This window comes from Trachinotus anak, unplaced genomic scaffold, assembly GCF_046630095.1.
Source record: "Trachinotus anak isolate AG129_WGS33_773 ecotype Australia unplaced genomic scaffold, CSIRO_AGI_Tana_v1 ptg000010l, whole genome shotgun sequence".
Classification (NCBI taxonomy): domain Eukaryota; kingdom Metazoa; phylum Chordata; class Actinopteri; order Carangiformes; family Carangidae; genus Trachinotus; species Trachinotus anak.
The window spans coordinates 1,747,435-1,772,117 of NW_027273861.1; the positions used below are offsets into that span (position 1 = coordinate 1,747,435).

The 24,683-nt window shown below is 40.6% G+C and overlaps 1 protein-coding gene across 2 annotated transcripts; it reads right to left on the reverse strand.

The window, feature by feature from the left end:
* Nucleotides 1-1,072: 1,072 nt before the first annotated feature.
* LOC139626483 (desmoglein-2.1-like) lies at nucleotides 1,073-22,582 on the reverse strand. Of its 2 annotated transcripts, none has more exons than XM_071486809.1 (14): nucleotides 22,449-22,582; nucleotides 18,910-19,038; nucleotides 15,938-16,096; nucleotides 15,566-15,707; nucleotides 14,668-14,825; nucleotides 12,370-12,504; nucleotides 12,036-12,221; nucleotides 8,749-9,173; nucleotides 8,509-8,651; nucleotides 6,670-6,891; nucleotides 5,860-6,102; nucleotides 5,189-5,319; nucleotides 4,727-5,011; nucleotides 1,073-3,292 (listed from the first exon to the last, which is right to left on the reverse strand). In XM_071486809.1, the coding sequence occupies exons 1-14, from the start codon at nucleotides 22,491-22,493 to the stop codon at nucleotides 2,228-2,230; spliced, it is 3,468 nt and encodes a 1,155-aa protein (XP_071342910.1). In that variant the 5' UTR covers nucleotides 22,494-22,582; the 3' UTR covers nucleotides 1,073-2,227. The 2 variants fall into 2 exon arrangements, with proteins under 2 accessions (XP_071342910.1, XP_071342909.1); XM_071486808.1 differs by having other exon boundaries at nucleotides 1,073-3,295.
* Nucleotides 22,583-24,683: the final 2,101 nt, after the last annotated feature.

A 24,683-nucleotide genomic window follows, 5' to 3' on the forward strand; every position in this document is an offset into this window, starting at 1 on the left:
ACCTTTATGGGACAGAAAGCTGTTCTGAGATCAAATGTGTAGCGACCCCTATTGTTGGTCACTTTAGTATAGATCTATTTTTAACTTTAACTGGACACTGCTTGTCTTGTCTTGGCAACACTGCGTCAACTGCAGACTCATCATTTAGTATTTATAGTAAACATCATTTATACTATAAATGATAAAAAGTCATTTATGTCAATGTTATTTAATTTTTTTATTGCACAGCAGCTCCATAGATGTGTGTTTGTGTGTGTGTGTGTCTGAACATGTTGAAAACCAAAGTGAAACTTAACTCATGCTGCTGTGGATAACAATGAACAAATAAACAACAATCTGTGCTTCACAAGTCAACAGCTGTGAAGCAAAGTATATGAAAAGGTACCTCCCCCACCCAGGGCTCTGAAGCATATTGTTTGATCATCTGCATGGTTCTGTCTTTGTCTCATTTCTTTACAGCAGCTGCAATAGTTTGAAAATTATAAATGTGCAAGGGCAACACTGTACACCATGTCCAAATCTTTGTATGAAAACATTTCAAGGTTTTCACCTTATCCCCACATAGCAAAATAAATCCAGCCACATACTTCTTTTTACTGACCCAATATAGGACCAGTTCCATGTCCTGAATCTGTCAGTCCAGCTCACAGCAATTTGAGCCACAGCAGATGACTGATAATAATAATAATAAATAGAATAATAGGCAACAAGCAATGGAATCATAAACACAGGGACAACAAAATATTGTGAAAAGTAGATAATAACAAAGAAAAAGTGAACCAGGTGACAGATACTGAATATTCACAGAGGGTGGATATTTTGGCACAGTGGTGAACATCAGAAGTAAAATGTTAAAGTTAGTGTGGAACCTAACAGGGAGTTGGTCTAAGCTGGTTGTGATAATATACAAGTCAATGGTATGATGATGATTGTACTTTGAGAAGGTATATTCTGCTCTGTGCATCCGGATCTGCTTCATTCCTCCTGGGTGTGTTCTTACCATCAAACAGTTATCACCTCACATACAAACAGTCTCCTCAGATAGACACATAAAACACTTGTTGACCTTAAGTTGTTTTATACAAAAGAGTTTATTAAAGAAAATAAGAGTGAAATAGATGCTTCCCATTAGACAGTATGACATTGTGTCAAATATATTCCAGCACATAAAACGACAGTCAGCATAGTAATATATCAAAACCCCTGTTATACCATTTGTAACCATGGACATGTAGCCTACACACAATAGAAAAAAGTGCAGAAGAAGAAATGATGAAACATCTTTTATGTTCAGAAAAGGGATCACTTGCTGATATTACATTTGCCATTTTAAGTTTTTGGCATAACGACACTGTGAAACTGATAAAGAATCATTTTGTTCAACATGAAATATTTACTGCAGTTCATTCAAATCTTATGAACATGAGATGAAAAGTAGTAGTGAAGTTAAACATGTTTAGATCAGGCTAGGTCACAAGAAACCAAAATGTAAATGAGAAGAAATGAATGTTCATGTCTTTTTTAAATCTCAATGTTTAGAAGTTATTCAACCGTAACAAAATTATTGCAAACAGGCTGAGCAGGCTGACAAACACCACCCGCTTTGAAACTGTATAGAACAGTAAGTTATGGTTAACTGTTAACAGGAACAGTTTTCTACACTCATGAGAACAGACTGCAGTGGTTTACTCACCTGGCTGTGCTTGGTAATCTGGTCTTTGCTCATTGTCTTTGTTTAGGTGGTGTTGTCCTGCAGTATATGGATTTGCCACACTTGAAATTATCTCTGATCAGGACTGCTAATGAAGCAAGCTGTGAGAAACACTCCATCAGCCGTCTGTACAGTGACACATTTGAATCATTACTGATCAGTCTTTGTATGTTTCTGTCTGGGAAACATCTTAATTCCCTGATTAGATTACACTTCACAACTGTGTATTTAGATCCAAAGTCTAAATTGCAGAAACATTTTTTCCAGAAAACTGTGAATATAAACATATCTCAATTATGTGCCTTTTTTTTTTTTAAATCAAAGAGCCATGTTCTCTTGTTGCCCGTCTTCACAAGAATTATCTAACAAAGGTTGTATAAGTGTAGTGGTGTCAAACAGAAGAAGTATGAACCTGCAGGTACATGTTCCTAGTCAAACTGCTGGAGCCACACCCTCAGAACGTCACTCAGAATGGTACTTGAGAGACTACCTTGCCAAAAGTTTGAACCTTTCACTTCAGTGAATTTCTCTGGTCTCCTGCACCACCTTGTGGTAGGTGGGGGTCGTGCTCACTGTGGTGGTAGAGGAACCCATCACACTGCTCTGAAAGCCAGAGGATGTGCTGCCCTTTCTGTGGAGGACTCTCTGAGAACCTGAGACATCACTCATCTTTGACAGACCTTGTGCCTCCTGGACCAGCTGCCCTCCACTGCTTGTTGACCCTCTGACCACCAGGACTCTCTGAGATCCTGAAAGCCCTCCTGGCTGTAGGGTACCTCCCTGCACAAGGCAGGTCTGGCTCCCTTTCAGCATTTTCATTGACCCTGCAGGGACCTTGCCCTCCACCACCATCATGGCCTGGGAGCCAGACAGGTTTCCAGTGTGGATCAGGTTGGTACCATCCCCCTGGATCCCACTACTCTCCACCAGCACCATGCTGGGTCCTTGGGATGATCCACTAGACATCACTGTCTGCCCATGAACCACCATGCCTTGGGCAGGCCCAGGTTGGGTGCTGTTAACCAGTACCATGCCCTGCAGGTTAGTGGCCGGTGCCTCAGTTAACAGCATGGTGTTCTGAACCTGTGGCTGGACTACGTAATGCATTGGCTGCAACACAGGGGTGGTGGTGTAGTACACAGGCTGCTGCTGCTGTAGCAGGAGCATCTGGCCTTGATTTGCTATCTCTCCCCTCACCGCGGTCGCACTTTCCTTCACCATCTGAGACCGCTCAGATGTCTCTCTGACCACAGTGTGCTCTGTTTTGGGGATCGTCGGTTGCAGGTTGGGTAAAGGGGGCAGCTGTGGGGCAGTCATCAAACTTGACACTGAGGTCTGAGTTGTGATGGGGGCACTGGCTGGAGGAGAGAACACTGGTTTGACTTCAGTTTGGATTGTCTTGCCTCCGCACACTTCAGCCAGGGTCTTAAATTTTGGTCCCAGGTCATTGAGGAACTGTAGATCGTTGTCAGACTCCAGGAGGCTGCAGCAGCCCACTGAGCCAGCAGTGGAGCCCTGGCCCTCATAGTCATAAACCAACAGACCGTCCTTCACTCCAAGGTTCTCGTTTCCACTGGTCACCTTCTGTTGAAAAGAAAAAAATAAATCATTGCCAAGCTTCTCTTTGTGTTGAGTGAGCACAGCCATTTTTTGGAATTGTGTTTTGCACTTTAAACAAATGTAGTAATATCTCCCAAATCAAAAAGTTACAATTCTAATTAAAAATCTCATTATTAGTCAGTAGAAACCCCAGACACAAGTGGAATGTCCATCAATACACCGTGAGTTAGTTAGCTTAAAGGACATTTTAAAAAAGGTTCTCAAAAGTTATAGTCAAACTTCAACACCCTCAAGTTAAAAAGTTTAAGTGACAGGATAAGGATAAGTACATTGTGTGATTTTTGTTGAAGTGTTAAGGCAAAGAAATTTGCAGATGAGCTTCTTGATTACTGACTGGTGCGAAGTCCCTATCAGAACTGCTCTGCTCCACTCCTTGACTCCTAGACGTGGAGGCCTAAACTCATGAAATTTGGCAAACTCATCAAGCGTGGTGAAGATTTACGTGTTTTACAGTTCTTCTGTATGGGTGTGGCAAAATGGCTCAATAGTGCCCCTTAGAAAATTTTAACTAGGTAGCCATCATGCTGTGTTTCACCTCCACCTATGAAATTTTGCAGGTGCATGTACAATGCCAAAATTTACAAAAAAGTCCCCAGGAGCCATACCCTAAACCCAGTAGAAACTCAGACATTCTGAATTTACTGTGCAATTTTGGTGCTGTTATTGCCATTAACATCGATGCTAAATTGCAAAGTTTTTGAGTTTTTGTTGAACGGATTGTCTGTGGCAGTGTGGCACATTTTGATATAGGGAGCTGCTATAACTTAAGAACACATTGTCTAAACTGTGTATGGTTGATGAGAGTCCCAGCCTGAAAACATCTACATGCCAGTATTCATGGCATAGTGCCACCTCATGGTAGACTACATGAATCTCAAACTCGGTCAGAAAATGCTGAAGACCTTGAAAATTTAGATTTGACATGGGACTCTGAATCGGGTGGGGCAAAGTGACTCGACAGTGCCCACTTGAAAATTTCAACAAGCCTCATTCAGCCATACAGTAAATCCAACAAGAAGTCAGCCATTTTGAATTTACTTTACATTTACGTTTACATATTTGGTGCCTGTTCTCAAGCGTACACAAGATAGTGGACGCAAGTAGTGATACAAAACATGCAATACATCACGTCCGCAGCCACAAACTCCATGCAGGAAATAACATCTTAGTCATCCGTCAGGGTCCGATGGTCACAAAAATTTACAGCTGCATTAACTGGCCTCCTGCCATCTTGCCTGACATGCGTGACAGGCCCACTCAACGTTCTTTGCAGCTTTCATTAGATTTTTTTGGAAAAGTGTCACCATAATTACATACAGAACAAAAGCCAAAAAAACCCAAAAAAACTATTGGTTACAGAAAATAAAAGGTAGAATTATTTAAATGATTCCTCACCTGACTGTAGTACTGTCTCAGGAAATGGTCTGGCAGAGCCATGCCGTCATAAATTCCTCCACCTCCTCTTGATTCTCTGCCTTCAAAGTCAGAGTAGAAGCCACTGCCGCTTATCTGGTTTATCCCCCATGTTCCTTCTCTGTGGTCACTTGCAAAACCGCCCCTGTTCATCCCATCCATGGAAGTGACTGATTGTGCAATTGCTGAAGTTTTGGTACCAATGCCCGTATCCACTTTGACAATATCTCCATCTATTTGTGTTGGCATGTTCAGCAGTGGCACCTCCTATAACAAAAGGTCAAGGATCCAAATGTTAGAACAGATTCAGAGGTTTTTTTGCTGACTAGTGGCTGAAATTCTCTTAATAAAGCTTTCAAGTCGATTTCGTCGTCGTGACCAATATTCCTGTCCTCACCAATGAAGGGGTAATGTGTGGTCAAAGGGTAAATATGCTGGTCTTACCGTGTTCTCTCCCTGGCCTTCAGTGCGGTAGTTAATGAGGTGCGATTTGGTGTCGAAAGGCATCTCAGTAAAGCCCCCTGCCAGACCAGCAGCTCCCCCACATTGGCAGAAGAGTAGCAACAGAGGAATGACTGTAAAAACAACAACAATGTTTTAGTGTAATTTGATGGCTCTGAAAGTGTGACGTGGGGACTGCAGTGGTCTTCTGGGTCCTCCAGAAAAGGAGCTGCAGTTTCAGTTTGCCAAACCAAATATAATGTGCTGACATTTGGGTGTAATCCCTCACTTTGGATAAAAGTGTCTGCCAAATGAGTAAATGTAATGTTGTATGTTTTAATGTCTGACATTTTTGACTTGACTGACAGACTGGCCTCTTGAATGTGTTGTCAGACTAGTGTTACTGCCACTTGCTGGTGGGACCAACAATCTAACAAACTTTCTGAAATTTGAACTGAAGGCTCTCATATGGATTGATTGATTAATGGCAGCAGAAATATAATATCTGCAAAAAAATCAGTTACTTCCATTGTTTGGAAGTTTTAAATTATTAGCTCTGGTGTTACCTTTGGCCTACACTTGACTTAAACTCAAACTTAAACTGAGCACAGTGAAGGTGCTAAGTGTTTTTATCACACAATCGTTCATCTGAATGAGCATCAGATCATACTTACGTGCTAACAGCAGCAAGCCCAGAAATAGCAGTCCAATGCCTGCAGGCCCTAACTCTGCTCCTTTGCTGGTCTGACCATTGGCGCCTCGTTTTCCACACACCACTCCATCCTCACAGGTGCAAACTTGGACTTTCACTTTCTGTGGGTCTGGACAGGCCTTTCCTTGTTCGTCCCTCACTACAAATTCCACCTCATATAAACCAGGCCACATGGACTCCTGGGCTCTCAGGATAGCTGCAGTGTCTGCCGGCAACAAACATATGAAAAGTGTAGAAAATCAATATCCTTTACTTTAAAGGTAACAAAAGTTTCTGGACCTTCTGCAAGTCCACTGCTCTCAGACACACTCAACACTTTCCAGGTTCCATTTAAGTTCAGGACCTTTGTTGCATATCAATCCCTTCTCGTCCCATGTTCCTGTTTCTTTCTCTACTGGACTGTCTGATTAAATTCCTGCTTTTCCACAGTTAAGGTTATAGACATTAGAAGTTAAAACTTAGAGTAGGTTTTAAACAGTAACTTAACATCCCCTCTAGCAACTGGGAATGTGCCCAAATGTCCAAACTAACATAGTCACTGTAATCACTTAATAATAATTTCAAGTGTAATAATAGGCCATTTATGATTGTCTCGAAACAATACTTGTTTACTGATATTTTTTTTCAAATGTGCCCCTCTTTTTTAAGTGTGTGTTCCACTCTGCCGCCCCCCCCAAACATACTTCTTAGTCATCTGTGCATTCATGATCTCAAGCTGCTAAACACTTGCTACATGTCTGCCACATACAGATGGCAGCAGTATTGTCCTCACCATTGAGATGCTCCACCTGCCACTTGCCCTCAGTGCCTTCTGGAACAATGATGAAGTCAAAAGGAGGTCCATTTGGGAATGCATCCTCATCTTCGGCCTTCACAATGACAGCATCATCCGTGGTACACATAGTCTGGATATTACTGGTCAGGGTGGGGCAGTGGTCATTAAAATCCTCCACCTGTATGGCTACAGTGCCAGTTGCTGTTTTACCAGGCATGTCTGTGTTAGCAAAACACAAATAAGAACAGATCATTCAGCAATAGACCCTTCAGTTCAGATACAAGTTCAGAGAGAAACACTTCACTCTCCCTGCTGCTTGACAACAGGTGTAACAACTGGCTGCCCTGCTAATGACGAGTTCAGGCTGAAGATGATGCAGACTTTCTCCTCACTTCATTCTTGTGAGTTTGAGTTCTCTACTCTTTGTTACACTTTGTGCAGCCTGTACAGATGTATTTATGTGACTTTAAGTGACATTTTTCCACTTCCTGTATATCCAGTATATTCATGACCCCCAGTAGATGACCCAATTTTCCTAGCCTCCTCAAATGTCAAAAGTTTGGACACAAACCCACCCATTCATAAGTTTTTCTCTATTTTGACTATTCTCTACATTGTATAACAACTAGAGACACCATGACTATGAAATAACACATATATATTTACACAAAATACTTTTTTAAAGTACCCACCATTTACCTCAATGATTTTCACAATATGGAATGTATGCAGTTAACAGCTCTGTCTTGTTGAAACTTAATTAGTGGAATTTCTTGCCTTTGTAATGTGTTTTAGACCATTAGTTGTGTTGTGTTGTTGTAGTGTTGGTGTGCAGTAAATAGTTCTATTGGACAACTGTGCAAATCCATATTATATCAAGAACTGAGTCCATAATTTAGTTTATGACATGAAGCCCAGTCAATCCAGAAAACTGAAACAACTTTGAACGTATCTTAGGGTGCAGTTGTAACAACCATCAAAGGCTCTGGTGAATCTCTAACTAGAATCATCCCAGGACAGGAAGACCAAGACTGACCTCTGCTGCCGGGGGGAAGTTCATTAGAGGTACCAGCCACAGAAATCACCAAACAACAGCACCTTAGATTAGATCTTACATGAATGCTTCACTGAGTTTAAGTAGTAGACACATCTTAACATCAACTGTATGGAGAAGACTACTTGAACTGGTGCAAAGAATCCACCTACGTGGGAGGCCAATAAGAAGAAGAAGAAGTAACACTAGGATGGGAAATTAGACCAGTTAAAATCAATATTATTCTGATGAGTCCAGATTAGAGGGTTTTGGTTCCAACTGCTGTGTCTCTGTAAGATTCAGAAAAGGGGAATGGATGGAATCTACATGTGTGGTTGCCAAAGGAGTTGTGATGGTATGGTGTGTCTCAGAGGAGGATGACGATTTATTCAAAACTGAAGGCAGCATCACTACCACAGCATTCCTTAGCGACAGGCCATCCTCTCTGGTTTACTATCATTTGTTTCCCAACAGGGCAATGACCCATCTCCTAACCTAAACCCAACTGAGATGGTTTGGGATGAGTTGGAGCGCAGAGTGAAAGAAAGGCAGCCAACAAGTGCTCAACATATATGGGAACTCCTTCAAGACTGTCGGAAATCATTCCAGGTGACAACCTCATGAAGCTGGTTGAAAGAATACCAAGACTGTGTAAAGCTGTCATCAAAGCAGTAGGTTGGCTACTTTGAAGGAAATCAAAATCAAAAACATTTTGCTTTGTTTACACTTTTTTGTTTACTACAAATTCCATATGTTATTTCATAGTTTTGATGCCTGACTGGTTGGATGTTGGAAGAGTGTACCTTCTGAAATACAGAGTACTTCTGCAATGTATGTCCCATTGACCAAGTAGGGAGACTCTCTGTCAGGCATCTTGTTTAGTTTGATCTCAGATGTCTCTGGGTCAATAGTTAGCCAGTTGTCAGGGTCTGAACCCTTAGCATACCTACAGAAGAAATGCACTGTGTCAGTTATTCTTATTGAGTCTAGGAAACGTAGCTTACATCGTAGTTTTAATTGTAGAGGCTTGTATATGCACTGACCTGACATTCTCAGCAGGTTTTCCAGTGTCTCCATCTATTGCAGGGTAGCGGGCAATAACATCTTTAATGTTGATGGAGTGGCCTCCCTCTGAGATGGGAATAGCTTTGACTCCGGGATTAAAACGTGGTCCCTCAGGCTGGTTCTTCACATTGATTTTGATTGGATACGTTTTAAATGCGGTCCCACTTTGCCATGATGATCCTCCAGATCCACCTCCTGCATTAGCACCACTTGCTTCACCTGCTCCCCCTGCTCCACCTGCTCCACTTGCTCCACCTGCTCCACCTCCTCCACCTGCTCCTCCTGCTCCACCTCCGAAGCTTATACCCGCTCCGCCATTTCCCCCAGATCCACTAAATGCTGGAGCTTTGTTCCTCACAGATAGTCCCAGTTCAAGGTTCTTCACATCCTCGTAATCCACGGCCTGTGAAATGACACACACAAACAGAAGAACACAGAAAGCATTGTTGAACAGTGGATAGATAAAAACTTGATTTGAAGGTAGTGTTACATTTTTTTAATCAAGGTAGACTCCTAAAACATTTTAAGATCAGGCTTAAGTTTTGGCATTTAAAAAAAAAATAATAATAAATATATTTTCTTGTCTTGGACAAATTTCCAAGCATCACCAAACACTCAGAGAATCACCACCTTAACATGGTGGAGGGGACAAGGGGCATGGGGCTGCTACCTTGTGGAACTACCACTTGCAAGACTGGCAAGAATTTTCCTGCATCCTGGGAAAGGCTGGGAACATGAGTCAGAGTGAGCCTTGTTTAAAATCTCCATTGCAGAGCTGGCTACCTGGAGCGGCAGACACAAGGTTATCAGTGCCTGTTATAGTGGCAACCAAAGAACTTGCTGGTGGAGGGCGGCCACCAAGCTGAAGGTGTCCTTTTGGGCTTGATTGGCCCAGGATATACCTGCAGCAGAGGTCAAGTATCAGGAGGATGGACAGACTGCAGAATGTCATTGTGGAGGCAGATCCTTTGTTTGTGGGAAGAGTTCAGTGAGACCAATGGGAAAGACTTCAGGATGGCCTCAAAAAGGTTCTAGGAAACTGTCAAAAAACCCAGGAGGCAGAGGCAGGGCTCAGTTTAGGCTGCTCTCAGCAGGGAGAAAACTACTGACCTGGACTAAGGATAATGTTGAAAGTATCCTTTGAGAAGCTCTTGAATCCAACAAGAGTTCACTGAAGTAGTGAAAAACCTTTGCAGTGGCAAGGCACCAGGGATAAATGAAATGCACCATTAGCTGTTGACCGCTCTGGATATTGTGGGGCAGATGTATTCAATATCCCATGGACATGGGACCGGGAGGATGGCACTTCCCATTTTTAACAAAAGGGACTGATGGTTCTGAAGGAGATCTCCAACTATCAGGGTATCACATTGGTCAGCTGCCAACATGTTGCTGGAGCTCACAGTTGTCTTGGTTGGAGTACATCAAAAACTCCCTGTACCCTGGGTTGGGGTCAGTTGTAACATCTGAATTCCTCCATTTGAATAAATATTGCGAATGATATGTCATATATAATCATCTTAAAGTGGTATGTGTAATGAGCAGACAGTACGTTTAATATATAAGAGTTTGGTTGGTCCAAATAATCTCTGAGTAACTGAGAGAAATGCAAAACGTATTTCAACCTTCCCCAGTCTCCTCTACTGATTTTATGTTTTACATTACTTATAGTTTTACATTTATCCTTCACATTGTCATGTTATACTTGAATAGTAAGCTTTCTGTAAGTCTTAAAAATAACGTAGATAGTAGATAAGGTACTGTCCACCATAGCAGCTTGTTGACCATGGTGATTTGAGCAGCCTATGCTTTTCCGGTAGCTGTAGTCTTTTACCAAATAAATACATGGATTTTCATAGTGTACACTTTATTTATAGCAGCAACAGTAAGTGCATGATTATGAATAACATCATGTATCACTTCCTCTATTTCCTATGTGTCGCTGAAGGTCAAAACACAACAACATTTCCTTTACCTTTAACGCTGTCCGAGCCCCCTCCCTCAACCCCTTTTTTCTTTTGTTTGATATTTCAAAAAAATTGACATTTCATTCCTTTTGACTGCATCTAGACCACACTGGGCCTTTCTTTAGCCTCTCTGGAATAATCCAATCCAAGTTGGAAAAGTCTCAGTATAGAGATTTGATCTGGATCTGGCAGAAAAAAGGAGTGAAATGCAGAGTGTGAATTATACTACAAGGGTAAAGGTTTATCTCAAATGTCTACAACACCATAACAGTAAGAGGTGCTATAAAGGGAGGATTGGTCGCTCAGCTGAGTAAGTTAACTTTCCCTTAACTTTCCCCTTAATTGCCACATTGGAAGCTGCAAATCAGAAGCTAAATGAGTAGCCTTCCCGTCATTTTAATGTCATGATATGTTGACAACATATCAAGAATAACATCATATGTATGTCCTTTGTTAAAATATTCCCCTATAATTTCACTCTCTTCCTCCATACTTTTAGAGTCAGTTTGAAATTCCTTCAGAAACACTATTGAGAGAATGCATAAGAAACAGGAAATGACATGCAATTGTCACCAGTGACTTTATCCAGTCACAAACAAGAAGTGTTGTCCCGCCCTTTCTGTAATCTGAAATGTCATGTCAACTGTTGTTGTGTTTTGTGAAATGTTGTTTTGTTTTGTGAATTGTTGTTTTGTTTTGTGAATTGTTGTTTTATTTTCTGAATTGTTGTTTTGTTTTGTGAAATGTTGTTGTGTTATGACCTTCAGGGCCACTGTAATTTCCTGTATTTAAGGCAGGCAAAATTTAAGACATGGTTCTTCTTTTTCATTTTCTTGACCACTCTGTGCTTTTTGTTCCTTCATATTTTATCTTAGATTTTAGTAACTCTGTACCACTCAAAGACTTCTTTTTGTTAGCCTTAAATAAAAGGCTTCAACTTTGTTGTTGAGAGAAAAGCAGATGGCTTCTTTAACATAAGCCCCTTCCACATGATGATGGCAACTCTCTGGGTGACACCTCTGCATTTTTATCCATTATAAATTGACTGGACTTGTTAAATCCACCCTTGCTACCGGTATTGGCCAAAAGATCAGCCTTGAGTCAACACTCACCCTGTGACTTGCCATCTGAGGCACCTTTTTGGGTCTTAGTCACTACTTCTTTTTTCTAGCCATGTCTACACCTACCCCTTTCAAGTTCATGTTGTCTTTGTGTATGCAGCATGATCACTGCATTTACCACAATAACCCCAGAATTTTAGAATTTTAGAATATTTCTTCTAAATGAAGTTCCAGTACCTTGTCGAGCATTAGGATACCCTCGTTGGTGATGGGGTCTGTTTTAATGCTGAAGTACCCGGCCTCGTTGCCATTCACAATATCAAACACAGCTTCCCAGTTTTCTGTGGCCTCCAGGTCCAGGTCCTCTGCTTTGATTCTCATCACCTCCACACCCTGTGTGTTCTCCTCAATACTGCCCTCATACTACAAGTAAAACACACGATGAGATAAAAGAAACAGGGTTCATTTCAGCAGGAGTTGATTATCATCGGTGAAATGAGCGCATCCACATTTCCATATTAACTCTGAAAGTTCTCAAAGAAACTATACACAAGTGTGAGAAAAAAACTACCTCCTCTTTTTCCAGAGTGGGAAGGTTGTCATTAACATCTCGGACCTTAATGGTAACAGTGCAGGTTTCACTGTTTCCCCCTGGTTTGCCATTGAGGTCTTGACCTTTCACCGTAAGAGTGTACTGATCTGCTGTCTGAAATGAATAGTCATAGGTTACTTACAGAGGTGGAGGCTGAATCACATGTTGCTGGGAGATGGGAATAATGTCAAAGTTGTGAATTCCTAAAGGTTAACTATGAATATAACACATAAAGTTTGTTGCATGGTTGCACCCTGGAGAGAACAATGGTCTAATGAGGGCTAATGAGTGAATTGGAGAGGGGACAGAGGATCATACTGTATGATTCAGTGAAATTGCAAGTTCCAAGAGGAAGACCATGTAGAAAAAGGACAGTACCTCTAAGTACTGTGTAGTGTATGTTGGTCATGCACCACTTAAGTGCTCAGCCCAAACTCATGCAATATTATATTTCACTCAGAGATGCTGATGTTAAAGTGAGGAACAATCACTTAACCAATTGGTGTCAGTTTATTTATTTACATTCAGCCCACCATCAGTGGTGTATTTGATGAGGTCTCTGCACATGGAAATGTTACATCCTGCAGGAATTCATCAAAACCCCCATAACAATCTATTCTTTACCGATCAGTCTAGTGGGAAATGTATCAGTATATGAAAAATATGTGCAGTAACAAGCAGGCTGTCGTTTCTGTTAAAAGCTGCATAGCCCATATCATGTGTCAAGTGTGAACTTGATGAGCTTGTTGATTAATAAATATATGTGGTAAATGATTTTAAAACTATGAACCACAGTTACTTTGAGGCTTGGGCACATTAGCAGCATTTTCTTTTCAGGTTTTTATGAATCTCTGGAGCAAATTTTGTTTCCAGATGTACAGTAACAGAAAGTACATAAAAGTGTCTTTAAAGGGAATGGACAAACAGTGAAGGCCTTGTGTAGTTGGTATGAGGCATCCATTTGATCTGGAATTCCAGATAACCCTAACCTGGACATCATCACTGTCATCAGTGTTGCCTTAATGCTGTTTCTTTTGTCACTTTTTATTTGTCATGAGTGTAAATTGTATTAATGAAAACTGTGATGAAATAGAAGAGGAGAAGGTGACAGGTGAAACTAAAGTCATTAAACAATAACTGACTAAAGCTCCATACAATATTGTTGATGAAAAAACAGGTGACTCCTATGGCGTTTTGAAAAAACAAATAAAAATGAAAACTCTATATTTCAGAAAAATGAGCTGCACTGCACCTCTCTCTTCCTGACAGCACACACCACCAACAGTGTTACTTACAAACTTTACTGCTACAGCTGGAGGAGTTTGGATGGGAAAAGAGCATGATGGTAACAGTGAGGTTTAGGTGGAAAAAATGGGTTGGACCCATTTCAAATACATGATGTGCTACTGGGAGAAAAAGTGAGTGTGTGGCAGTGTCACAGCATCAGGACAACTACGACAAGTAGTGTTTGTCCAGTTAAAGATAAAAATAGATCGATACTGAAGTATCGATACTTACATCTGATCTCAGAACAGCTTTCTGTCCCAAAAGGATCTGATGCCTGTTTCATTCAACATGTAATTTACTGCCCTCTGGTGGTGGCAGCAGGGTATTGTCTCTGAAGTTACTTTGACTTTCAATCATTTGTGACCGTGTCCTGTTGACAAAGACTGGAGCTTCAAGCGGAGAGGACAGCAGCTTAATGTGGAGGTTTGATCACTGAGGATAATCCTGGATCTTTGACTGGTGATTAGCTACAGCTACAGTGACTCAGATTCTACTGTTCTGAGATCAGTTATGATAGTACAGCATCATGTACAGACATGCGTGGAAACTAAACCTGAGTTTTAGAAAATAATTTCCAAGGTATTTTCTTCCATAGCGTTAAGAGACAGCAGAAGCACGTAAACAAGCTAATTATACTATGATTTATTACCTGTGTCAGATCTGCTGTAGAGAGAGAGAGAGAGAGAGAGAGAGAGAGAGAGAGAGGAAGAGAGACAGAGACAGAGAGAGACAGAGAGAGGGAGAAAGAGGTGTGTGTGTTTGTGTGTGTGTTAGACTGTCTGTCAGCGTCTCCTTTGAGTTTCAGTTTCACCTACAGTCTGGATTCTGATCCAGGACAGGTTAATGCTAGTAAATGTCAGCAGAGCCAGAATGGAAAGAGTTAAACTGGCACAGGGGAGGACACCTGGTTGTTGTCGATTTAGCTGACATCATAGTCACCTGACTATGTTGAAAATGAAGACAACACTGTTGCTGTAGCTCCTACTGTACCTCTCTGTCCAAAGGCCTTTTGACATAGATGGTCCCGTTACTGCTCATGTAGAACATGTCATGGGGTGGATTCTGATCTATGATGCTGAAGACGATCTGAGAGTTCTCATTCCCTGGTTCATCAGCATCAGTTGCATTGACCTTCATAACTGAGGTCCCTGTAAAAACACAATTAATGAAACAGCCATGATGTGTGTCTTTGAGGGCTGATGAATGTGGTGAGTCCATTTCATCTTAAAACATCTGCAAACATCCACAATTACTTCACGGTCATCCTCACTGCCTTTGTTGGCTCGTTGATGAACCACAGCATTAAGTCAGACTGGCTGATGGTGACAGCTGTTACATATGGTCCACAATCACTGGCTCATTCACAGGTGTTCAGCAGGTCACATCCATCATACTCATGTAGGTGCACAGTGCAGACATAATAACCTGACACTGCTCACTCCTCCTTGTGTGTTATTGCTGTAGCTGAGATTTGTTGATCTGTGTGTGTATTGAGGCTGGTAACTCTCTCAGCAGAATCCTCCCTCAAACAGTCAGTGGATTTCCGTAAAACCAGTGGCAGTGAATTGTGCTGCCTGTGTGCGTGCACAGTACAAACAAAAGAACAACCCACTTGTTGTAACGTTGCTTCATAAAACCCCCACAAGGCACCTGCAGCAGACACATGGCCTCATGTGGAAGAGTTCTCATGGGTTTGTCACATTCATGTATATGAGGACAAACAAGCTTGCAGGTGACACAATACACATTTTTGTTGGTGGTTACACAACATTCCTCAGATCAGCAGGTGGCAGTGATACACCAGGAAACACAGCAATGCTAGGCAGGGAAGAAGGAGACTGCAAGCAAGTGACCATGTGTTTAAATGATGCCAAACACAAACACTAACCTTTAGTGCTGAGCTCATACACCTCCCCCTGCCGGGTGTTTCCAAACACTGGAGCATTGTCATTCTCGTCTCCAATCTTGAATCGTATGTTAATTTTTTTCTCTGCCTCAACGCCATTCCTGTACTTAGCAACACCTGACAGCTGAAACAGCAGAATAGAAACACTCAGTGCTTGTCACCTTTACCCTCAGTCTTTTCAGGTATATTCACAAACAGCCTGTGACACTGATGTGTAGCAAATAGTTGCCAAATATCTCAATATTAAATATGAAAAGCAACAATTACTGGATCTTAGGACAGGAAATGTGACATCAAAGTTATAAAATGCAAAATAAAAGCAAGATAGAATCATATCTGCCATGGATCACTTACATTGTACGTATCAATGTCCTCCCTGTCAAGCACTTTTGTCACTCGAATTAGTCCAGTTTGTGGGTCGACGATAAACACGTTGAAGGGATATTGGTTTGCACCAATACCATCCAGGGAGTAGACAATATTCCCTGTGCCGTCATCAAAATCTGAATGAATCTGAAACACAGACAAGAGCTAATTCAGCTAAAAACTGTCTAATTCTTATAGTATTCACCTTAGTGCATCAGAATGAAACAAAACACATTTGCACTAGAAAAATGAGAACAAGAAGCTGTAAAATTTGAACACTATTTATTCCTTTAGAGGAGAGAGACCAAAAAACACTCTAAACAATCATTCATCATTGAATACAATCAATGTACCAGCTTGTTTGGCCACTTGTGCTTCCCTCTTAAGGCCCCTGTAGATCCACCACTGTCTGTGGTATAATAATAATGGTAAGGAACACAGTGACTGAGTAGATTTATAGGAATGGAAAGGATTGGACAGACAGGGAGACACCAAGCCATGGAGACATTTGTAGACAAGACTTATTTTAACTAGGAGCCAGTACAGTTGCTGAAGGGTGGGGATGATGTACTCCCACAACCATGTGTGACAGAAAACTCTTGCAGATGAATTATAAAGACTATTTACATGATGGAGAAGGGTATTACAGGAATCAGGCTGGGATGTAATTAAGGTGTGGATGATTGTCTCAACAGATTGATAAAGAGAGGAGCGTACTCCAGAAATGTTCTTCAGGTGGAAGGTGGCAGGTTTAGGGATGTTTTTGATATGTGTGTCAAAATAGAGGGTGGAGTCTAGAATTACTCCAACATTTTTGAACTCAGCAATGTAATGAATCCTTGGGTGGTCAGACAAATAAGATATTAAAGGGTAAAATCACTCAATAAATATAGAAGAGAGCAAAACAAAACAAAGACAAAATAATTCAGATTCTGCATTACCTATCTTATAAGTATTTTTTCAGTTTTTACCCCAATATTTAACATTTTTCCTGTGGGCTAAATATGATAAATTATTTTTAGCTGAAAGGATCAAAACTGTGTCAACTGTTGTTTTATACAACACAGCTTGAAGACTTGTTCCCAGTGTTCCCAGGACAATCTAAGGTATCTTCCCATTTTTATAGATACTATATGTGATGACTCTTGCAGATCTGGAGCTTAAATAAAATGTATAGATATTTAGATTATTTAGATAATTATTATAGATATTTTTTATTTATCTTTTTTTCTTTTATCCATCTTATCTTATTTCTTGCAGCGTGCTGGCATAATAATAACTTAGTCCTCCCACTGCTCATTTTTTGTTTCCAACCAGGTAAATATATATATGCATGAAGGGGTACATCATTGCATATTTCAGTAAATTGGGTATACTTCATCAGTTTCCCATCTTCCCACACTAAGTCATTTATAAAGCACACCCCATGATCTATAACATTTTTCCAAAATATTGGTTTCCCTTCAATGAAAAAGTTTAACTGTATTATTTGCTTTGGAATATTCCCCATAGAGGGTTGTGTCAGGAAGGGCATCCGCTATAAAAAAAAAAAAAAAAAACTAGACTAGACTGCCAGACTATAATATGTGGCTATCCACTGTAGCGACCCCTGAGGGGAGCAGCCAAATGACAAGTAATTTGCTGTGGAATATCATCTCGAGTTTCAGGGGGATGACACTGAAAGCACAGCCAACATTGACTTGCTTCTGTCATAAACGTAAATACATGATCAATCAAGTGGTTCAGACAATGTATATGGATTAATTGAATCTGCAGGAAATGGTACAATCTGCTTTCAAACAAAAGATGGGTGTAACCTGCACGTATACCAGTTCAAGTATAATTTTGGAACAAAGAAGGCTTACCAAGAATAACAGAAAGCCTCCAGATTCAATAGTTTTAACCCACCATGTTCATCATTAATCTAAAAAACTCCTCTTTTAATTTTCTCTAGTTTGTAAGTCCATGAAATTTGTTCATGATACTTGAAGAAGAACTGTGATGTAACTGGGAAGTAAATAAACTGTGGTCCAACTGAGAAATTTACTAGTGTTAATGTTTCCCCCTTCCATGGTTGTAATATCTCATCAATCGTTCTCAACTTATTGTTGTAATTCATTGTACAAAGTTCTTCTAAATTCTCTGGAATCACAATACTTAAAACATTGAGTGGCCCATCAGTCCAGACAATTGGTAATTGACATGGTATTTTATAGTTTGTACCTTTCAGTCCTTCAATCCTAAGAATTTTCAATTTTTCATCATTAGGTTTGACACCAGAGGTCTGTGAAAAGAGTACCTAAAGTTCAAAGCTCAAAGTTCTCCTCTATGCCGATGATGGACCTCACCTTAATGGCAAATATTTCCATAGCAGTTATAAATTAGCATGGTAAAAAAGGGCATCCTTTTTTCACTCCTCTTGATAATGGCCCCAATTTAGAAATATAACTGCTGTATAATACTCCAACCCAATTAATTAAGGATTTACCAAAATTAAAAAACTCTCAGCTTTCAGAAATGAAATCTACATTGAGGTTATCAAAGGCTTTTTCCAAATCACCAATGAAAAATTAACCCAGTTTTATTATTCAGCTAATTTTCAATAGCCTCAAACAAGTTTCTGATCATACCAATACTGCAGAAGCTGAAAATGTTTCAGTGGCTCCATCTGGTGGCTGGTAATGTTATTTATTGCATGTTTGGTCATGCAAATGTCAGTTACATTCAGTATGTGCTGTGTTCCAGAGGAATGCTGCACTGACCATTGCTAAAATTAATATGATGAGTTACTCAAACATAGAGGTGCAGGGGTATGTTAAGTATGTGGATAAAAGCTTTAAAAAGCTGGAAACTCCAAAAACAATAAATAAAATTAAATTGGTTATTGACTCAAATGAAAAACACACAGGTCTGGGGCTGGTAGCCTTAAAGAGAGTTGAAGTCAAGGTTCAGGGACTCACCTTGGCAACAGATTTGTTTTGAGTGTAGTCTTTATTTTCCCACAGTACAGTTGGCGGGGGAATCCATACTCTTTTTTTCCTTACCAGATTGTCTCCAGAGTTGGCTTTCACCACAGCAACAGCCTGGAGCTGGAATACAACAGATGTAATTACTTCACAATAAACCTTTATCTGACAATGAATCTATGCTCGACACATGTAAAGTCAGCTGCTTATCATTAAAGTTGGCATATCCATAAACCCAGAGGTGACAAAGTATACAGCTCTATTACTCTATTACTATGTCAGAGTATAGATCCTTCTGGTCAAATATTCCTCCAATACAAGTGAAAGTTGTTAAGTCACATTTTTACTTGAATTAAAGTGCTGGAGTACTAGATTTTAAAAACACTTCAGTATTCAAAAGTCATTGTTCTTGTCAACCCGTCCCTTGTGATCAACACAGTGTATGGTCTATTAGATTTTAGAAAATAAAAGAAAATTGCTTCTGCTTCAAATTAACAAGTACAGTAGTAGAGTCAAAAGTACAATATTTGTCTTTAAGTGTTGGAGGAAAAGTCCTACGTTTCCAAAAAATAATACTCAAGTAAAGTACAGATACTGATGAATATATTCAAGTACTGTTTTCGAGTAAATGTACTTTGTTACTGTCGTAGGATGCAATTGTACCAAAAAGGAAAATGTCCATCTTGGGAGAATCCTTGGAACACTGACCATATCATCTTTGGGATTATTTGGGTTGGCCACCAATCCTCTACATCCCTGTTAGCAATGGCAAAAACAAGTTCTGCATACCCTCTGTCTCTGTCCCTTTTCCGGTTTGGAACCTCACCCTGTCCACCTGCTGACAGGAACCTCGCCCCGTCTACCAGATCTGTCCAGCCTACTGTCACCATTACCTGCACCAGCTATCCAGCCTGAACTGCTCTGCCAAACCAGCTGCTCTGCATTACTGTTAAGCAAGTCCCAACCTTTCATCCTATCCTCCACAAGCTTGCAATTACACTGCTTTTGAACTACTACCTGGTATTCACCTCTGTGTTCTACCTTTTGGGTCCAAAATAGAACTGGTTATAACAGAATGATCTGGCCAACATGGACCCAGCAGACACAGCACAAGATTTCACAAGGCTTCAACATGCAGTTACCAGCACACCTAGAGCAACAAGGACAAATCCTCTGGACTCACCACCAACCTTGCTGGGTGCAAGGCTCCTAAAAGTCTAACATGTGGTAGTCGTACAACAGGCCCATCCAGGTCTCCACAGGCCAAAGACTTATCACTCATTCATCCTGTCACTGAGAACGATGTCTCAAAACTTCTGAATGGTAGTCGTCCTACTACAACGTTCACTAGATCCCATTCCCACAGTCCTCCTCCAAATCATCCATTGTGCCAACAGTCACACATGTGATAAATGTTTCATTGGAAGCACTCACTGGAAAATTTCCACCTGTTTTCAAACTGGCTCAGTAACTCCTCTGCTTAAGAAACCCTCACTTGACCCTGCTCATGTGGAGAACTATTGACCTGTCTTATCTGTTATCTGTTATTCTCCCACAACAGTACAAAGGGAGATGTAACATTTTACTGTCATATTTAGGTATCACCGTAATTAATTTTGTAATTGAAAGGCAGTGGTGATTAATGAGCTCCACCTGTGTCTGATGAGTCCAGTATAGACTTCATTGTCCCTGGACTTGACCACATGTTGTTTCTGTCAAGTTTTACGACACTAAATGAAAGTGAGGAAGATGAAGCTTGTCACCACTCCTTTCATATGGACCCTAACTAGTGTTGTACAGAGGAGCTTCTCACTGATTTCTCCACACGGGGTAGTCATGTGACAGAGGGTATGTACAGGGGCAGACGATACTGTATGATGATCAAAGGGAAGGCAGAAAACACATGTCAAAGCTTTTCAAACACACAGCCTGTGTTGTGGACACTGGGGCTGTGTTTGTTTTTCCTCAATGTAAAATTATCTGAATTATGGAAGAATGACAAACTAAAATACAATAGAAAAAATTCTAGAAAATTTCCAGACAAATATCAGCTGCTAAAAAATCTAGAGACAGTGAATTTGTAACTGTGACACAAAGGCAGCAATGGTTTGTTGTAGGAATGAAGGAAAGGTATAGGAAAGGTATCTTGATATATCTTTTTTTGTCAACTAATCACTGAATTTTGTCTTTAAATTTTTTTTTCTGCTGTTTGTATTTAATCTGCCAAGTGGGACGTATAGCTGTCAGAAACTCAGTCTAACTCATAATTACACTCAGGAGTATGATGTGTAAGCTTTCACCACTGAAACACTCATATTTACCATGAACACTGTATGTGAAAGCCTCTGCCTGTCAGGTACTGTGTAGCTGCTGTGTTCAGCAGAGCGGCCGCCACACCCTAACCACTCAGTTGATACATGGGTATGTCTGGATAATAGAGGTATGAGGAGGAAAAAGAGAAGGGTGTGGCAGGGTTTTATTGAAAAAGAGAAACTCAGTATGACTCACATCACATGTATGAAAGCTGCTGAGTACAAAGAATGGACTGAGTCAACAATAATGACAGAGAAAGGTCATTACCAGTCATCACACCCTGGAATAATTACTCAGAAATGTCTAATGGAAGATGAAGTCCAATAGAGCAGTGGGAAAAAAACAAGGCTCTGATCAGTCTGCAAAGCAGAGCTGGTTTATTTCAGAAGTCTTGAGGCCTCGGGCAACAAGGCTGCTGTGTTAACTTGTTGCGATTCAGATCAGAAAGTGAACTACTGAGAAAACAGGTTTAGTCTGTAATGGATTTTCCTGATGCTCAATGATGATTGTAGTCTGCGTCCAAATGAAACATGCTGGAACAGCACAGAAAGAACAGAGTCAGCACAGTCTGCTTAAAGCTTCCTTCAACAGAAATATACCTGGTTCCCCTCTGATGGATTCACTTCATATTAATACTGGCAGCGTGACGTGTTTTCAATGTTTTATGCTCTACAGCTGATCCTGCTGTGAGACTCATGAGACACTGATCACACTCATCCAGAGCCAGTGATCTGATGGCAGAATGACATCAAACAGTCCTGAGCATGAACATATGAGATACATCATCTGTATCAAAATATCACACTGAAATCATGTGACATATCCTAATATTCACTGCAGGCTCATAGACCAACTGATTAATTAAAAAATCACTCCAGCTCTTTACAAGACATAATGCCATGTCCCTATGTTGCCATGGCAGCCAGGTATTTGTTAGGGTCAACATGAACAAGATAACTAACCTATGGACCAAGTGAGAGTTTGTATAGAATTAGTGAGAAGTCAAAGATTCTTGTCTGATGTGGTTGTACAGGTGTGCACAGGTAGTCTGGATCAAGAGTCATGGTCGTGGTTCAGTTCTGAGATTCAGGAACATCAACAATAGAAAACAGGATCAGCTCTACATGTTTAGATCTCACATACCAACCACCACACACCACCACACAACATGGACTACACACACAGTTCAGGCCATAGCGGGAAACTCCTTCAGTACTCACCATAAAAAGCAGCAGCACAAACACAGGCCAAGAAACCTGAACCATGACTGGAGCAGAGTCCTGCTATCCGTATGAAGTGAATCAGTAGAGTCCTGATGAGAGTTCCTGACTGACTGTGAGCTGATGGAGGCAGGGGAAGGCTTATGAGAGAGGAGGAGCACTACACCACACACACACACACACACACACACACACACACACACACACACACACACACAGATATACCCTACAGCTACAGCCAAATATTTTAATGATAGAGAAAAACACACCAACCAGTCTGAACCAGATCAAGTGATCTCTGCTTTGTTTTGGTCTTGAACCAGGTTAGATGTTGAGATCTTTGCTGAGCTACACCTTTGGTCATTTTGACTTATCAGGAAAAATGTAATGTAACATTTAGCCATCATATTTAGGTATCACAGTAATTAATGTTGTAATTGAAAGGCAGTGGTGATTAATGAGCTCCACCTGTGTCCGATGAGTCCAGTACAGACTTCATTGGCCCTGGACTTGACCACATGTTGTTTCTGTCAAGTTTTACGACACTAAATGAAAGTGAGGAAGATGAAGCTTGTCACCACTCCTTTCATATGGACAGATCTGCTGCCACAGATATCTTAGAAAATTCTGATAATAATATAGTTTATTTATATAGCAGCTGTCATACATGGGATTGTAGTTCAAAGTGTTTTACAACAGGGTGAAAAAATAATACACAATAATACTGAGCCATCAAATGAATAAACACAAGAGTAAGTAGTAAGCACAGGTATTCTGAGAACAACATGTGACTGACTTCAATCAAGAAAGTCATAACATTAAAATATATGAAAGACAAGAAAAAGAGAAAGCAATGTTGAATAAATAGGTTTTCTACTGTTGTTAATGGATGGATTATTTCCAGAGATAGCAGCTCAGACATAGGTAAAAAACCCTGCACTGCTGATGTTTATTTGTGTGATGAGTACTTTAAAATCAATCCTGAAACACATTGGAGGCCAGTGGAGTTAAAACTTGGGGTAATATGCTCCCTATTCCTTTTGCCTATTCACAGAGGTCTGACTGTTCATAACAGTGACTGTTCATATGTAACTGTTGCATGGCGGCGACCCATGCAACAGTTACAGGAAATCATTGAAAATGAACTGGTTGTCTGTATAATACTCTAAATACTGTAAACATACTGTAAACATAAATGCAGTCCTGGATCTGTGAGAATTCCTGAGGCAGATTTGTCATGGTTCCATCTCCTCCTCTCCACCTCCAGACACTCAGTGAAAGTTGTTCCCAACATTGTGAGTAGAAAAGGTGACTGTTATTACTGAGCCACTCCTGTGCACTTTGCTGATACTGCTACACCCAGAGACTATGAGTAACTCTCAATTCAATCTTTGTGAACAATGTGTTTGTGTCACTCCCTAAATTTATAGTGAGTGTACAGGGCTGCAACACATCCTGTTCCATCAGGACATGCAAAAAAACAATGAATTATATATACATACACATACACATTTATTCGCACATATATACAGATATAAATGTATGCATGCAGATATCAGATAATAGAGAAGAGGAGACTTGGTGGTGATCACATTTGGTTTCTACATTTCTATATCTAGCTTTCTTGTGACTCTGTTGTGACAGGAAATTACATATTTAGCAGCAACACTGCACATTCTTTCTTTTCTCCCAGAATGATCGGTAGTTTCTCCCTGTCTGTTAAACGTTATTTTTTCATATTTTGGGAAGAATTCCTCTCTAATATTTCTATATTTTTGTCAGGAAATGTAGTTCTGTCTCTACAGCTCTCTCATCCCAGCGACAGCAATAGCCTGTCCTCTCTGGGCAGACAGACTATGCTCACTGAGTCTGTACATTGTCAATGTGTTTCTCAGTTTCTTATTAGTCTCTGTGGTGGGTTCTCTGCCCCAGCATACCGTCTGTTTAGGGCCAAATAAGCTTCCAGTTCGTGTTGTGAGTGTGTCACATCGTTCCAATAGCTGATGTATTTTTCTTTTTCTTTAGTTATAAGTGTGGTTGAGTCTAATCTTCTGAGTGGTGGTGTAACTGCTCTGAGGCTGGCTGGGGTTTGTGATGTCAGAGGGTGAAAGGTCATTTAGCCTCAGGACCAGTTGGCTGAACTCTGACTCCTGTCAGCTCTTGGCAGGTGAGGGTGTTATAATGGTCAGAGGCAAGTGACTGTTTTTCCCATGGCTCCAGAATGTGAGAACCCAG